At 35.9% G+C, this 16,752-nt stretch overlaps 1 protein-coding gene across 4 annotated transcripts in view; it reads left to right on the forward strand.

Moving 5' to 3' along the window:
- Positions 1 to 16,752, forward strand: part of dph6 (diphthamine biosynthesis 6) — a 127,388-nt gene that overhangs the window by 25,353 nt on the left and 85,283 nt on the right. For 3 of the 4 annotated variants that reach the window (XR_013206728.1, XR_013206729.1, XM_077240174.1), the window contains exons 6-8: positions 13,514 to 13,575; positions 14,502 to 14,596; positions 14,759 to 14,852. Coding sequence is in view for 2 of the 4 variants with exons in the window: in XM_077240174.1 (XP_077096289.1) it covers positions 13,514 to 13,575; positions 14,502 to 14,596; positions 14,759 to 14,852 (251 nt within the window). In the remaining 2 variants the exon portion in view is untranslated. Of the gene's footprint in view, positions 1 to 13,513; positions 13,576 to 14,501; positions 14,597 to 14,758; positions 14,902 to 16,752 lie in introns of all 4 variants that reach the window. The other variant, XM_077240175.1, reaches the window with a different exon arrangement.

Genomic DNA, 16,752 nt, shown 5'->3' on the forward strand with positions numbered 1-16,752 from the left:
TAATATCTCGTAACATCTCAGTAACATCACCATAACATTACTGTAATATCTCGTAACATCACCATAACAACTCTGTAATATCTCAGTAACATCACTGTAACATCACCATAACATCACTGTAATATCTTGTAACATCTGTCACATCACCTTAACATTACTGTAATATCTCTCAACATCTCTTTAACATCACCATAACATTACTGTAATATCTCTGTAACATCACTGTAACATTACCATAACATTACTGTAATATCTCGTAACATCACCATAACAACTCTGTAATATCTCGTAACATCTCAGTAACATCACCATAACATCTCTGTAATATCTCGTAACCACCATAACATCTCTGTAATATCTCGGTAACATCACTGTAACATCACCATAACATCTCTGTAATATCTCGGTAACATCTCTGTAATATCTCGTAACATCACCATAACATTACTGTAATATCTCGGTAACATCACTGTAACATCACCATAACATTACTGTTATATCTCGGTAACATCACCATAACACCTCTGTAATATCTCGTAACATCTCAGTAACATCACCATAACATCTCTGTAATATCTCGTAACCACCATAACATCTCTGTAATATCTCGGTAACATCACTGTAACATCACCATAACATCTCTGTAATATCTCGTAACAATACCATAACATCTCTTTAATATCTCGGTAACATCACCATAACATCTCTGTAATATCTCGTAACATCTAAGTAACATCACCATAACATCTCTGTAATATCTCGTAACCACCATAACATCTCTGTAATATCTCGTAACAATACCATAACATCTCTTTAATATCTCGTAACATCACCATAACATCTCTGTAATATCTCGTAACATCTAAGTAACATCACCATAACATCTCTGTAATATCTCGTAACCACCATAACATCTCTGTAATATCTCGGTAACATCACCATAACATTACTGTAATATCTCGTAACATCACCATAACAACTCTGTAATATCTCAGTAACATCACTGTAACATCACCATAACATCACTGTAATATCTTGTAACATCTGTCACATCACCTTAACATTACTGTAATATCTCTCAACATCTCTTTAACATCACCATAACATTACTGTAATATCTCAGTAACATCACCATAACATTACTGTAATATCTCGTAACATCACCATAACAACTCTGTAATATCTCAGTAACATCTCAGTAACATCACCATAACATCTCTGTAATATCTCGTAACATCTCAGTAACATCACCATAACATCTCTGTAATATCACCATAACATTACTGTAATATCGCGTAACATCTCTAACATCACCATAACATTACTGTAATATCTCGTAACATCACCATAACATCTCTGTAATATCTCGTAACATCACCATAACACCTCTGTAATATCTCGGTAACATCTCAGTAACATCACCATAACATCTCTGTAATATCTCGTAACCACCATAACATCTCTGTAATATCTCGGTAACATCACTGTAACATCACCATAACATCTCTGTAATATCTCGTAACAATACCATAACATCTCTGTAATATCTTGTAACATCTGTCACATCACCTTAACATTACTGTAATATCTCTCAACATCTCTTTAACATCACCATAACATTACTGTAATATCTCGTAACATCACCATAACAACTCTGTAATATCTCGTAACATCTCAGTAACATCACCATAACATCTCTGTAATATCTCGTAACCACCATAACATCTCTGTAATATCTCGGTAACATCACTGTAACATCACCATAACATCTCTGTAATATCTCGGTAACATCTCTGTAATATCTCGTAACATCACCATAACATTACTGTAATATCTCGGTAACATCACTGTAACATCACCATAACATTACTGTTATATCTCGGTAACATCACCATAACACCTCTGTAATATCTCGTAACATCTCAGTAACATCACCATAACATCTCTGTAATATCTCGTAACCACCATAACATCTCTGTAATATCTCGGTAACATCACTGTAACATCACCATAACATCTCTGTAATATCTCGTAACAATACCATAACATCTCTTTAATATCTCGGTAACATCACCATAACATCTCTGTAATATCTCGTAACATCTAAGTAACATCACCATAACATCTCTGTAATATCTCGTAACCACCATAACATCTCTGTAATATCTCGTAACAATACCATAACATCTCTTTAATATCTCGTAACATCACCATAACATCTCTGTAATATCTCGTAACATCTAAGTAACATCACCATAACATCTCTGTAATATCTCGTAACCACCATAACATCTCTGTAATATCTCGGTAACATCACCATAACATCTCTGTAATATCTCGGTAACATCACCATAACATCTCTGTAATATCTCGTAACATCTAAGTAACATCACCATAACATCTCTGTAATATCTCGTAACCACCATAACATCTCTGTAACATCTAAGTAACATCACCATAACATCTCTGTAATATCTCGTAACATCACCATAACAACGCTGTAATATCTTGTAACATCTCAGTAACATCACCATAAAATCTCTGTAATATCTCGTAACATCACCATAATAACACTGTAATATCTCGGTAACATCTCTGTAACATCACCATAACATCTCTGTAATATCTCGGTAACATCTCTGTAACATCACCATAACATATCTGTAATATCTCGGTAACATCTCTGTAACATCACCATAACATCTCTGTAATATCTCGGTAAAATCTCTGTAACATCACCATAACATCTCTGTAATATCTTGGTAACATCACCATAACATCTCTGTAATATCTTGGTAACATCACCATAACATCTCTGTAATATCTCGTAACATCACCATAACATCTCTGTAATATCTCGTAACATCACCATAACATCTCTGTAATATCTCGGTAACATCTCTGTAACATCACCATAACCTCTCCATAACATTACTTTATCATCGCTGTAACATCTTCGTAACATCTCCACACCATCATTGTAACATCTCTGTCACATCACCTTAACGTTACTGTAATACTACGGCGACAACAACATGATACATTTATTAATAGCAATAGATCCGAATAAAACAGTGTGGCTCATTTATGGTTGTCAAACAGCAAGAACGCTTTATAGAATGTGTGCCATAGACTGTGAATTTTTATAATGGCTTCAAGCGTGGCTCAACCAATCAGAATTTAGATTTGGGAAATATCCATTTTATAATTATAGTTTGATAAAACTTAGTTCCCTGTCAAAAATTTTATCTTTAGAGGTATAAAAGCTTGTCACTGGCACAGTAAATGGACAAATCTGTACCTTATCTGTTCCTAAAAGGTGCCTTAGAGTAATACGTACCCTTAAGTTACAACTATGGACCAGATAGGGGTAAATCATGCACAAAGACCCCTAAAGTTACAATTTATGTACTATTTGTACGATGTTCATTTTGAAACGAGTGTGTTTGTGGTTAACACTAATGGACTGGTAACGGGGAACTGGAGAAGGTTATATCTCAGTAGCTCTTTTGCATATAATGTTTATATTGAGCTTTAAAGCTTGAATGATTAGAATGTAAATGTGGAGTTGTAAATCTTCCGTCCCTTTCTATTATTTGAAGGGTTTCAGATGAATTGGGATTACCACTTGTTTTTTTTCTATCAAAATCCCCTTTTTCTCCCCAACAAATCCCGTCATGTGTCTTATCTGCGCTCTTCTAAATGTGTTTTTAAGCTGATAATTCAGCGTGTGAATATGAGCGATCACACGGCTGTGTTTTAAACCCTTCTGCTGCAGGAGACACTCAAGAGGATCTTTGTGTGTTCTTGTGTTTCTTTCTGTAGCTTGTTTAGACTGGTACTCACTGGATCCGTGTGTGTGCGTGTGTGTGTGTGTGTGTGTGTTGAAGGAATGTTAAATATCAGCCGAACGCTTGTCCAAATGAGCCCTGAGCGATCTGCCGGCACAGCTTACCCCCAAACCCCTACAGCGCCGCCGGCTCTTGACAAATCATCCTCTAAAAGCAAATTCCCCACATATCTGGAAAAGTGTAATTATGCGAGGTGTGTGTTTTCTGCTTGGCTACAGGTAGAAGGGGAAGATGTTATCACGGCTGGCTTTTCACCGGGCCTCAGGCATCGGTAATTAGAAATTAGAGGGTTTGGATGGACTTGCACGGCCTCAGGCCGTCTGTAATTGAGGCTTTCATGGGTTTCATGGGTCAGGGCTGCGTGTGTGTATTGGGTGACAGAGGTGTGTTCTACATTCACATACACCACAGGTGGAAATAAACACTTGTGACGTGAGAAATGTCTTTAAATGTGTCCCGGCTACGACTGTGGGATAAAAATAACAACACCTACACCTTTCCATTGCTACCAAACAGCCTTTAGCCATATACAGTAGATTTACAAGGTTTAATGCAAGAATTGAACAAAAATCAAGGCATGTTTTCTTTTATATGCACCAATATAACAATACAGTATTTATCTACATTATATTTGTACTAAAACATTTTAATATACAGTCAAACCCATCATTTATTCAGACACCTTCAACATTTCTGACAGTATCACAGTTTATTTGCTATAGTTAATAAAATATGAGCAGAACTCAGAGTTATCAGATCAGTGGATATTTGACTGGTTTTGTCCGTCCTTCTGTTAGACTCTAACACATGAATTATGTTGAATATCTGTCAGCTGTTAAATTTAACTACACAATTAGATAATACCAGTTTAGCTCAACCAGTTACCAAGCAATGCTTCATGTTGTTCAGTCTGTGGTGTAAAAAGCTGCATTAGTTATTAAAGAAAAAACACTTCACCAAAACATGATCAGCTCAAAGTGTCCCAATCATTTTCGGTCTCATATTTTAAAAATTAGTCACTGTATGAAGAGTTTTTGGGTATAATATGTCACAGTTTACTTTATTTTGCTCTCCTCACTTACATAAATGAGCTATAGTGTCCTGCACACACTAGTGAAAACATATCAAAAATTATATCTGGTGTCTGAATAATTTTTGGTTTGACTATGAAAAAACAAAGTATTTGTGACATTTGTTAAATAATGACACAAATAAATCAGTACATGAGTTTTGAACTGATTCACAGAAACAAATTAAATTTATTAACTCGACTCACATGACAAAAAAGAGTCATGAACGAGTCTGACACTCTTTGTTACTTATGGCCAAATAAAAGTGCACTAAAATCCTTGCAATTATTCGCAATGACATAATCATAGTGAGCGAACAGTAATATAACGATAAGGTTTGTTAACATTAAAATGACAACAAAGATTACTTTTACAGCATGAGTTAATCTTAGTAAATGTTAATTGTAACACTTTATAATAAGGTTCATTAGTTAACATTAGTTAATGTATTAATTAACGTGAACTAATAATGAGCAATACATAAGTTACAGTATTTATTCATGTTTATTGATGCTAGTTAATAAAAATACAGCTGTTCATTGTTCATGTTAGTTCACAGTGCATTAACTAATGTTAACTAATACAACCTTTGATTTTAATAACGTATTAGTAAATATTACAATTCATTTTAAATAAGATTAATAAATGCTGAAGAAGTGTTGTTCATTCTCAGTTCATGTTAACTAAGGTAGTTTACTAATTAACCTTATTGTAAAGTGTAAAGTTAATTCATAAATGTTCTAGTCATTGTTGGCTCGTGTTTGTTCATGATAAAAGATTTTCACAACCGGAAATGTCTAGAAATGAAACGCTGCTATAAACATAATTTCATTAATACCTAAACGCATGAATAATGTTAACGAACTGTTGTTGAGCTTAACCAGTGGTGAATATAGTGCCACACATGTGGCGTCTCGTCACCGGTGATGAGCGGCAGATATAAATTATAATCCCGTAATAACACTTGAAGGGGGATTGTGGGTAATCGGGGGGGTGACAGCAGACATCGGAAGCGTGTAAAGGAGGATCTGCTGTTCTGAGACGGCTGCCCACACGATGTGCAAGTCAAAGAAAGTCTCATGTTTCTGTGATCATGTCAGAAGTTTCTCGATCGCTCGCCGCCTCTGTGAAGCCGAGCGGAAATAATTGGCTGCTAAATACGGCGGCGCTGGATATTCATGTAATTAGTTAATTGGTTGATGTGTGTGTGAGGATGTCCGGGCGCAGGGTTGTTTCCAGTAGTTAATTGGATGACAGTTCCAGTGGAAACTGGCGTGTGTGAAGTTAAAGGTCTGTTTGCAGTGTTACTTTCCTTTTATTATAGCGTGCTTTAGAATTTATTTTCGCAATTATACGGACACTTTCGGCATGAACTTTTCCACTCGGATGGATGGCATTATATTCTTATAATTGAAATGCACGTGACCCTTTCCTCAACATGTGTTTTAGATATTTTATTTAGGGATATGTGCAAATCTTGATAATTCAGGGAACATTGCTGGATGGAAGTAATATTTTTATATATCTGTTCTTTAGTGTTTCTGTCAGTTTCTTTAAAGCGATGTAACATCTAGCATCCACTGAGCGCTAAACCAACCAGACATTTACTTCAAATCCTTCTGCTTTTTATCAATTGGAATAATTTTTATGAATTCTTCTTGTTTGCTGATTTAACTGGAGTTTGTGATAAAAGTGTCTAATATCTAACATTGAATTTGTTTGACACTCATATATAACATTTAATGATAATAATTTTCCAACTCTCCAGTCGAGTAATAATCATAATAATAAATAGATTAATCAACTTTAATATTCAGAGAAGCTACACTTTCCTGACAGAGACAAAAAGAAGATAGTTTGAGAAATATCTCTGTGGATTTCTTTTCTCCCCATACAATGAAGTCACCAAAAATCTTCAAAACATCGTCTTTTTTTTCCACACAGAAGACACAAAGTCATACAGGTTTGGATTGACAAGGATAAGTTAACAATGACAGAATGATGATTTTTGGTTGAACTATCCCTTATAAAGTGCTTGAACGAAGAGAAACTTGCTTCACCAGTTGCTGAAGAGGTCACTTTATTAATAAAATGTCCTTAAATATTCTGTAGTTAAATATTTGCATGTGGTAATATGTAAAATCTCACAGTTGGAGCTCAGTAACTCACTCTAATCCTGATTTTCTGTTGACGTTTATGTCACAAACAGCAATAAGACTGAGATTGGTGCAGTGAAGAGTTACAGTGACACAATGCCAGGACTAAACTAGCCTGTGTGTTTGATTATGAGCATCAGGATCTCAGTCCGTGTCTTTATGAAAGTTCATCAGTCTTCATCAACAGCACATATCAGTAATGCATTGATTGGTGCATTAGTGTTGTTAATGTTTTTATTACTGCTTTAATGCTTTCATTATGCAGGTTATACACTGCCAGTTTTAACTGGCTGTGATAAACATCAGACGAGGTTATAATTGCAGCTTTATTCCATTTATTGGATAAAACGATTACATCTCTGATGTGTCTGCTGAATTGTATTCGTCGTACGGCTATTATTCCTCACACGGCTGTTGAATTTCAGATAAGAGCTCGAACAAATTTTGCGATCTGTGTTAATCTCCCCATCTCGTGTGTGTTCGTGCGCTCTCCCCTCGCTAGCTCTCGCTCTCAGATCGGCCGATAACTCGCACTATTGTTTCGGCTCAGGTCTGTGAGAGCATTGTTCAAAAGATGAACTAGCTCAGCTTCCAGCGCCAGATGCTTATTTCATCCGTTTTAAAGCTAAAATGTTCCTCAACATGAATCCAATTTAGCTGGCGTTGGATTAGAGCCGATCTGTCAGTCGAATCTGTGCGCTTTAATTCAGTAGCAGATTTGGTTCACATTAAGCATATCGGCAGGCCATTGGTGCTTTGACTGTGTAATGATGCTGTCTGCGATACTGGAGTCTCAGTGATAAGGGCTGAAAGATGAGGATTGCTGGATATGGAGCCTCTTAAACTTTACTTCGTTCAAGACCACGAGATCCTGCACTCAGAAAAACAGGTACAAAAGCGCCCTTTAAAAACCTGATTATACCATTTAGGTACTAATATATTCACTTTTAGGTACAAGTGTAGCTTTTCAAAGCTTTTGTACCTTTTTTTCTGAGAGGGTCAGTTATTTTTAGGGATGCACCGATATCAACATTTTGGCCGATACCGATAATTCTTTATATTTGAAAGCCGATAACCGATATATCGGCTGATAAATCTAAATACAAGTTTTTATATAATTTTTGAGTGGCTGATTACAAAAACAAAAATCTCACCATTAAAATCCATATCCCAAACACACAATTATAATGTTCTCATTATAATTTTATGTAGTTTATATGACAGACTTGCACTGCACATGTTGCACTGAACTGGATTTTCCTTTTTTAAGTGATTTTAATCATATTTCAAGCGGTTCAAAACCCTCATGTTGAACAGTGCACATCTGAAGTGTCTCAGCTGAGGGAAATTATACATTATTTTTCAGCTTTAGAAAGTTGTACAGGTTTGCATTGACACGAGAGCGAGTAAACAATGGTAGAATGGTTGTTTTTTGGTGAATTATCCCAATCTGTTCTTCACAGTTCATTACGACAATTGATTTGTATCGCAAGTCTTCTGAAATGTTGCCTAAATATTGAAATGAGGCATTATCTAATTAAATATGCATGCACTAATTTGCATGCATTTCCATAACATGAATCTGAACATTGGATAAAGCCAAGTTCATTATTCTTGTTAATCAATTTTGACATATAAAAGGTTTTTGCGGAGGGGATTTTGGATTTCTCTTAATTAGAAAATACTGTTTTTTCAAATGATGAATGAATTTTGAAATTAATCATGTTTTTAGGAGGAATCAAATGTTATATGAATCAGATGAATGTTAAATGAACAAACCCTTTAAAAAAATGTAAAAAACAAAACTCCAGAATAGACAGTGGACAGGAATAAACTTGTAAAGTTTGGTGTAGAGCGGCTAAACTGTTGATGTCTCATTTTTCCTGTATGTATTGGAATAGACCCTTTTCTCATTTGTGAAAAGTAAACTTCATAAACTTCTATAGCGGTGAATGGGAGATGACCGCAAATATATTTTTTGTGTTTGCATTTGCTCTAATAGCAAAAGAAAAAGTCTATGATAGCATTTCTACGACTTTCCAAAACAGGAAAATATATAAAGATGTCAATTTTTCTGCCACTCCATCAGCTGTTGTATTATAAACACCCTCGTGTCAATTCGTTTTTTGTCATTTACTGCCAAGAGGTATAGCATTATAAATGTGTATTAATAAAAAAATGAAAATATTAAAGTCTCCCTGTAGTCAATAATTTTATCCCTTAAAAACTCATCTTTGATCACCAAAATGACATATTTAAAAGTTTTTTCCTTGAAAATATTTTTTTCATGCCTTAAAATATCTTGACTGTAACTCGACACCCTTGCCTCATTTAATATGCGTGGTTCTATAATTATGCACCCCGCCTCCACTCACTCACTCACTCAGAGATCCACTCGTTGACGATCACACGTTGATCTGATTGGTTACAAGGTAGTTTGTGACGTCAGAAACACCAGCGATTTCAAAGCGTGTTTTTGAGACTGTCTTTGGTTCACTGCAGTTTTAAGCAGAAAATACTCAGCAATGCTGTCGACTTATGAATTTACACATGGTTTGTCTTAAAGCATATTAAAAACACCACATACACGTATAAACAACATTAAAAGCTGGATTTTCACCACAGGGACTTTACATGCACATGTTGGATGTTTTATTTCCTCTAGTCTGAAAGAAGACAAGTTATGGAAGCAGAATAGAGCAGAATCTCTCATCTTGACCAGTGAAAAGAACACAGAGGTCTTGAAGTCCAGACTGAAAGAAGCACGTAAAGAAAGAAAGCTGTATTGTACTTGTGACCTAAAAAGAATTTGCTCTAATTTGAAGCTCATGAAATCTAATGCAAAACTTGAGAATCCATTTGTGCGCAGTTCACTGGCTTGGAAGTTGACTGGATTAAATCTGAGTTTTATAGGATAATAATGAGTTAAGGCCTTTTTGCTGCGTATCTCTCCTCGGGCTCTGCTTGGACTCTGCTTGTCTAAAGGGCAGCGGGAATGGACGTGCAGACAGATGAATGTGCTCGGACTGAGCTTATTTGTGTTTAATGTGCCATAAGGGGCTGAGGTAATTAGCTTTAGGTCAGGTAGTAAAACAGGTGCAGATGAATGAAAGCCGTGCCGCTCATGTAAATGAGAGATGATCTTGACTGTCTGAATATTTTAGGCCAGTTTGGATGTAGTCGGTCCAGATCTGATATATTCGCCTGGTTTCAGATGTCCGTTATGTCGACAGGCAAAAACTTTAAACAGCTACAATGATGATGCACAATGCAAAAACATTAATGGCATAATACTGTATTGTAATTAAGGGCAATTTTGTGTTTTGTTCTATTATGGCGCCATCAAAAGTACATGCATGTCAAATTTGGGGAAAGTCTATCTCTTTGTTTTGGAGTTATACGATACGCAAATGCTTTCATAAAATACAGCATTAAATACTTTATGAATTTCAATACAGCATTTTCTACAAAATTCAAAATGGCCAACGGCCAAAATAACCAATATGAAAAAAATTGGATATCTTTCGACTCCGCATGCCGCTCTGAGAACACTTTTATTAAAAATAGCCATTTTTAATATTTTGTGAAAAATCGGAGCAATGAACTAGGAGTAGTTAGAAAAAGTAGGTTTTTCGGGAAAATTTTGTTCTAATTGAATTTTGTTTCTAGCCCTTACGATTCAAAAGTTATTAACACAAACGTAAGTCAAACTTTGGACAGTTGGTGGCGCTAGAGGGATTGAGATAGAGACTCCAAATTTGCTATGGTGAATGTTTGGACTTACCTCTATCGGTGTGCCAAATTTCATAACTTTTTACCATATGGTTCTATGGCATAGACTCAAGTGCGGAACAAGAAGAAACGGAATAATAATAATAGGAACACCAACTGATACAATATGAGCATACGCTTGGCCTTTAATAATGCAAACTTCACTTCATCAAATATGATGCACATTCAGCTCAATTCAGTTCAGTGTTGATTTATTTCAGTTCATTGTGTAAATTATGCAACAAGTTCAATTCTGCTGTAAAGCAGCTCTACACAAGACAATAATGTCATTATTCAGATTAATTCAGTTCAAGATTTGTTCTCATCCAACAATGTCAGTGCAGTTAAATCAGTAATATTACTGAATATTAACCCTAAGCGAGCTGAAGGCGACAGTGGCAATGAACAAAATCAAGGTGACAGAAATAGAGAAATAACACCAAGATTATTATCATGCTACTTCCCAGATTCAGTTTCACTGTATACCGATTTCCTACCTAAGGAGTGGAACGAGACACCCAGTCACATGATGCCATTCATCTTTTACTTTATTTTCCCTCAGCATCCTAGCTTTAAATATCAGATTTGCAGTGTGCTTGATCCTTTATTTAAAATCAAGACGTTAATGAAGATATTATAAAACAGACTCCCGCTTAGCAGTTTGAAATCAATCATTAAAATTTGTTTTAAAGGCATGACTAATTAAAAAGGATATTTAAATAGGATTGAATTTTAATGGCGTTCTCCCTGTTACCTTTGTGTGGGGTTAACATGAGAGGAGAGGAGATTAGATATTCTCACAGTAATTATGAGCGGTGTTCCCCAGGGCCGGGTAATGGGGCCGCTCTGGTTCTCATTGATCCCTGCAGATCCTCTGGAGCACCGCTACAGCTCCGCGTCCCCTCGGGACTCGTGGTGTGGACCTGATCTCGGAGGTCAGGCGGGAAGAAAGCCGCTTTTCTGCAGCTCGCTCGAGTGGTGCACGACAATCATGAGCGGATGAGGAAATATGGGCTTGTGTTATGATGGGTTGTCAGGGTTTGTTGTGAAAAGTGGTGAGAGTTTAACCTCTTGATGGATTTGAGTTTGTACAAGGGTTTATAGTAGTAGTTTTGGCCACTTTATTGCACTTTCCATTAAATACTGACATATGACAAGCAATGACGGCTTCATATGGGCTGGTTAATCATGGCAGCTTTTCCAGTTTTTACACTAATTGTAGACTGAATGCATCAAGCTCAGCCACCAAACTCTGTTACAAAAGCTATCTGGTAACATTTTACAATAAGGTTCATTAGTTAACTACCTTTAGTTGTTTAAAATTCAAATTAATTTCAACATTTAGTAATAACTTATTAAAATCAAAGGTTGTATTCATTAATATTAATGCACTGTGAACAAACAATGAACAGCTGTATTTTTATTAACTAAAATTAACAAAGATTAATAAATACTGTAATAAATGTATTGCTCATTGTTAGTTAGTACATTAACTAATGTTAACTAATGAACCTTATAGTAAAGTATTACCGCTATTTTAAAATAGTCAAACAACTAAAGTCAAATTTATTTGTATAGCGCTTTTCACAATATACGTTTTTCTCAAAGCAGCGTTACAGAAAAAGTTATTAATGTTTTTAATATTGTAATATCTTACAGTTGCATTTAGCAGAGCAGAGCTGTTCATTTAGTTAAACTAAATCTCTAAATTAAACTAAATAAGCAGATCTCTGAGTGAGTGAGTGGAGGCGGGGCTCATTTGCATATTCATAGAACCGCGCATACTAAATGAGGCAAGGGTGTCGAGTTACATTCAAGATATTTTAAGGCATAAAGACATTTTTTTCCAGGAATAATATTTAAATGGGCCATTTTTGTGATCAAAGATGAGTTTTAAAGGATAAAATGATTGACTACAGGGGGACTTTAATATTAATATAAACAATCACACAGCTTAGATTTAATATATAGTATGTATTGCTTTACATGAGTGTACTGTGTTTTTATTTAATTTGTGGGAAATAATATACATTTATAAGTAACTGCAAACATTTTGTTTTTGCCCGAATCATGTAAAGTTGGATGTGTGTTTGTGTGTGTGAGAGTCCGTCCTGTAGATGCTCTGTGTGTGATTATATTTGTTTATGATGTCTGGGCGTTGTTGATGTGAGCATGATCTGATTCCCGCAGCGGCCGTGTTGTGTGAGCTGTGCTAGATCATGATATATGAATAACTTATGTGTGTGTTTATGGAAAGGCTTGTTTACAGAGGCAGATCATAACCAGCTGGCAGTGCATGATGGTCTCGTGAACCTCCATGATTGACATCTCTAGTTTATCACATTCGTTGTGCGTTTGTATTGACATGCTAAAATATTTTCAGACTGATGTTCGTATGTTGACCTGCAGTTCTCAGAGGAGTCACACGGTTCAAGCAGATCTGTGTGTGTACACACACATTTACACAGTCAAACAGAGCAGCGGACGTGTTGTTAGTGTGTTAAACACTAACACTTACTCTCGTGTGTGTGTGTGTGTGTGTGTGTGTGTGTGTGTGTGTGTGTGTGTGTGTGTGTGTGTGTGTGTGTGTGTGTGTGTGTGTGTGTGTGTGTGTGTGTGTGTGTGTGTGTGTGTGTGTGTGTGTGTGTGTGTGTGTGTGTGGCAGGTCTGGATCCAGAGAGACATTTAGGAAAATCCCTGGCGGAGATGGAACCGTATCTGCACGAGGTCAGAGGAAAATAATAATAATAATAATAATAATAAACCTCCTTCAGCTGTTTCTGCTTCTGCTTTCACATCTAGTCGAGTCTCCTTCATTTATACAGCGCTTTAACAATATAGAGTTTCTCAGCAGCTTTACAGTGATAATAGGAGATTACAGTAACAGAGATTGTTTAGGCTTTACAGCAGATCTATAAAGTTATTAATGTAAATGTTAATGTAAATCATCTGTTTTCTATGTGAATATATAGTAAAGTGTAATTTATTCCTGTGATCAAAGCTGAATTTTCAGCATCATTACTCCAGTCTTCAGTGTCACATGATCCTTCAGAAATCAGTATAATATGATGATTTAATGCTCAAGAAACATTTCTGATTATTATCAGTGTTGAAAACAGTTCATATTTTTTGTGGAAACCATCATTATTTTATTTTATTTATTAAATAATAAATATTATATTTATAATATTTATATTTATTTATGTATTTATAATATTTTATTTATTTTATTTTTTCAGGATTCTTTGATTAATAGAAAGTTCAAAAGAACAGCATTTATTTGAAATAGAATCTTTTGTAACATTATACTCGTCTTTACAGTCACTTCTGATCGATTTAATGCATCCTTGCTGAATAAACATATTATTTTTTATTTTTTCTATTTTAAATCGTACTTGGAAAAATATTAAGCAGAAAAAAAAATGTAATCAGTTTTCAACACTGATAATAATCAGAAATGTTTCAAATCCTCATATTATAGTGATTTCTGAAGGATCATGTGACACTGAAGACTGGAGTAATGATGCTGAAAATTCAGCTTTGATCACAGGAATAAATTACACTTTACTATATATTCACATAGAAAAAATAAGCATATCATGTGATTAATGTTCCTGTAATATGAATATGCAGTGATGATGTGACTGTAACAGCTTTCAGAGAAGTATGGCGTTCACATCTGTGGGGAAGGAGGCGAGTACGAGACCTTCACCGTCGACTGTCCGCTCTTCAAGAAGAAGATCGTCATGTAAGTCTCAAACAACGCCAGCGTGTGTGTGTGTGTGTGTGTGTGTGTGTGTGTGTGTGTGTGTGTGTGTGTGTGTGTGTGTGTGTGTGTGTGTGTGTGTGTGTGTGTGTGTGTGTGTGTGTGTGTGTGTGTGTGTGTGTGACTGTGTGTTTTATGTTCCAGTGACTCTGCGGAGACCGTGATCCACTCGGACGATGCCTTCGCTCCTGTGGGATACCTGCGCTTCACACACATGCACACCGAGGACAAAACAGAAGTACGGCCCAGCTTACCCCCTCCCTCCACACCTAGAGTCCACTTATGAAGTTAGTCATGTGATCGTGAGTGATGTCACTCTTCGCTGCGTAGTTTCAGGAAACACTCTTTCTCCGCTCGTGTGTTCCAGTATGTCACACACACAAAGTGAAACTTTTATTTGAAATTCAGTGAGCTTGAGTTTTTTCTCACTGGTGTTATTCAACAAAATGGATCATTGACAACAAATTAAAGATTTATTTTGTGCGCGCAAATGTGTTTAGTCCATTTAAATGTATGCCTGTATCAGATGTTATTTCCAGAGCAATGCACATCTCTGTGATTTCAAGGAATCGAACCCTTCCAAAACTTCTGTCAGCTGAACCTCCTGGACGTAAATTATTAATAATATATATTAGTAATACTTATATAAGTTCACATTTCAATTATGTAACAATGAATTTGCATGTTCGCGGTTCTCTGATGTTGGCTAATGTCACGTGACATGGAAGTAAACAGATAAAATACTTTTTCTTAAGGATTTTTTTGTGTTTAATTTTTATTCTACTGTATATATGTGTATATGTATGAAATGATCTTTTTCGCTGCTTTTGTGTTCTCTCGCAAAGCTTTCCGTTTCCCTGAGAAACTGTACATCTTCTTACAAATCTTTTGTGATGGAAATAGTGTAAGATAGGGGGCAAAATCTATTTCAGGGCTTTTGTGAGTGAACACTAAGTTTTTATGGGGAACGCAATGTATCCAGGAAACACAATTTCCAGAAGCATTTAAATATAATTATTATTATTATATAATATAATCTCATGTTTTTTTTCCCAAAAGCACGCTATAAGCTGCTCATGTGTAAATGAAAACACAGCCGCTCTTCATTCTGAAACTCGCAGCGCAACACACTATATCCTATAAAGTACCCCGTATTCAATCAGTTCATCCCTTAAAGGGGTCGTTGATTATGATTTCACTTTTCTAACTTTAGCTAGTGTGTAATGTTCATGTTTGAGCATAAACAACATCTGCAAAGTTACAGCGCTCACAGTTCAGAGCAAAGGGAGATATTTGCTTTTACAGAAATCTCTTTTATTAATACAACAAACAGCTGATAGGGACTACAGAAGCTTCTTCACGGGTTAGTGACATCACAAACTCTAAACTTTACATAAACCCCGCCCGCGGAACACAATTTATAGATATGCTATCAATCAGGGGCGTCGCTAGGCCCTTCTGCCTAGCCCCCCTAAAAATGTGTGATTAATGTAGGCTACACACATTCGTGTTCGCTTCAGTCTTGTTATAATCAGATTCAGCGCGTTCTTCATCTTCAATCCGCAGCGGCGACCAGCAGAGAGTGTGTCAGAAACAGAGGACAGGGTGTGTGTGTGTGTGTGTGTGTGTGTGTGTGTGTTCATCTGAGCCTCATTGGTCTGTCACTGCTCGTCAATGTCAGAATATTTGAGATGACCAATCAAATCAAAGTAGGCGGGCTTTATGTTCACAGACGCTGCTGAGTGCGAACTTTAACGGTGCGACTCGACGCGTACGGTCAAGCGCGAGATAAGATGTAAGTAGCTAAACTTAACATTTCATATTTGACATTTTTTTAGGTCATAAACTTTAAACGAACAACAAAATAATCAGGCAAACTAATATAGTTTTGTCTAAATTCGCCATTTTGAACCAAAATAGGCCTATAACATGACTTATGTAATGTAATAATTAGTTTACTGTCATTGTGAGGGAACAAGAAACATTAACAAAGCCGTTTTCATCATGTTAGGCACAAGATTAATATTGAATGTGTACATATTGCGAATATAATAGAAATTGTAGCCTTTAGTAAATTAAAAAAGCTTTAGGAAGGGAAGAGAAAGGGATGAAGAGACTGAGAGAAAAAGAAAGAGTGA

Source organism: Siphateles boraxobius, unplaced genomic scaffold (assembly GCF_051911475.1).
Source record: "Siphateles boraxobius isolate OS27281-9 unplaced genomic scaffold, OSU_SipBor_1 22, whole genome shotgun sequence".
In the NCBI taxonomy this organism is placed as follows: Eukaryota; Metazoa; Chordata; class Actinopteri; order Cypriniformes; family Leuciscidae; genus Siphateles; species Siphateles boraxobius.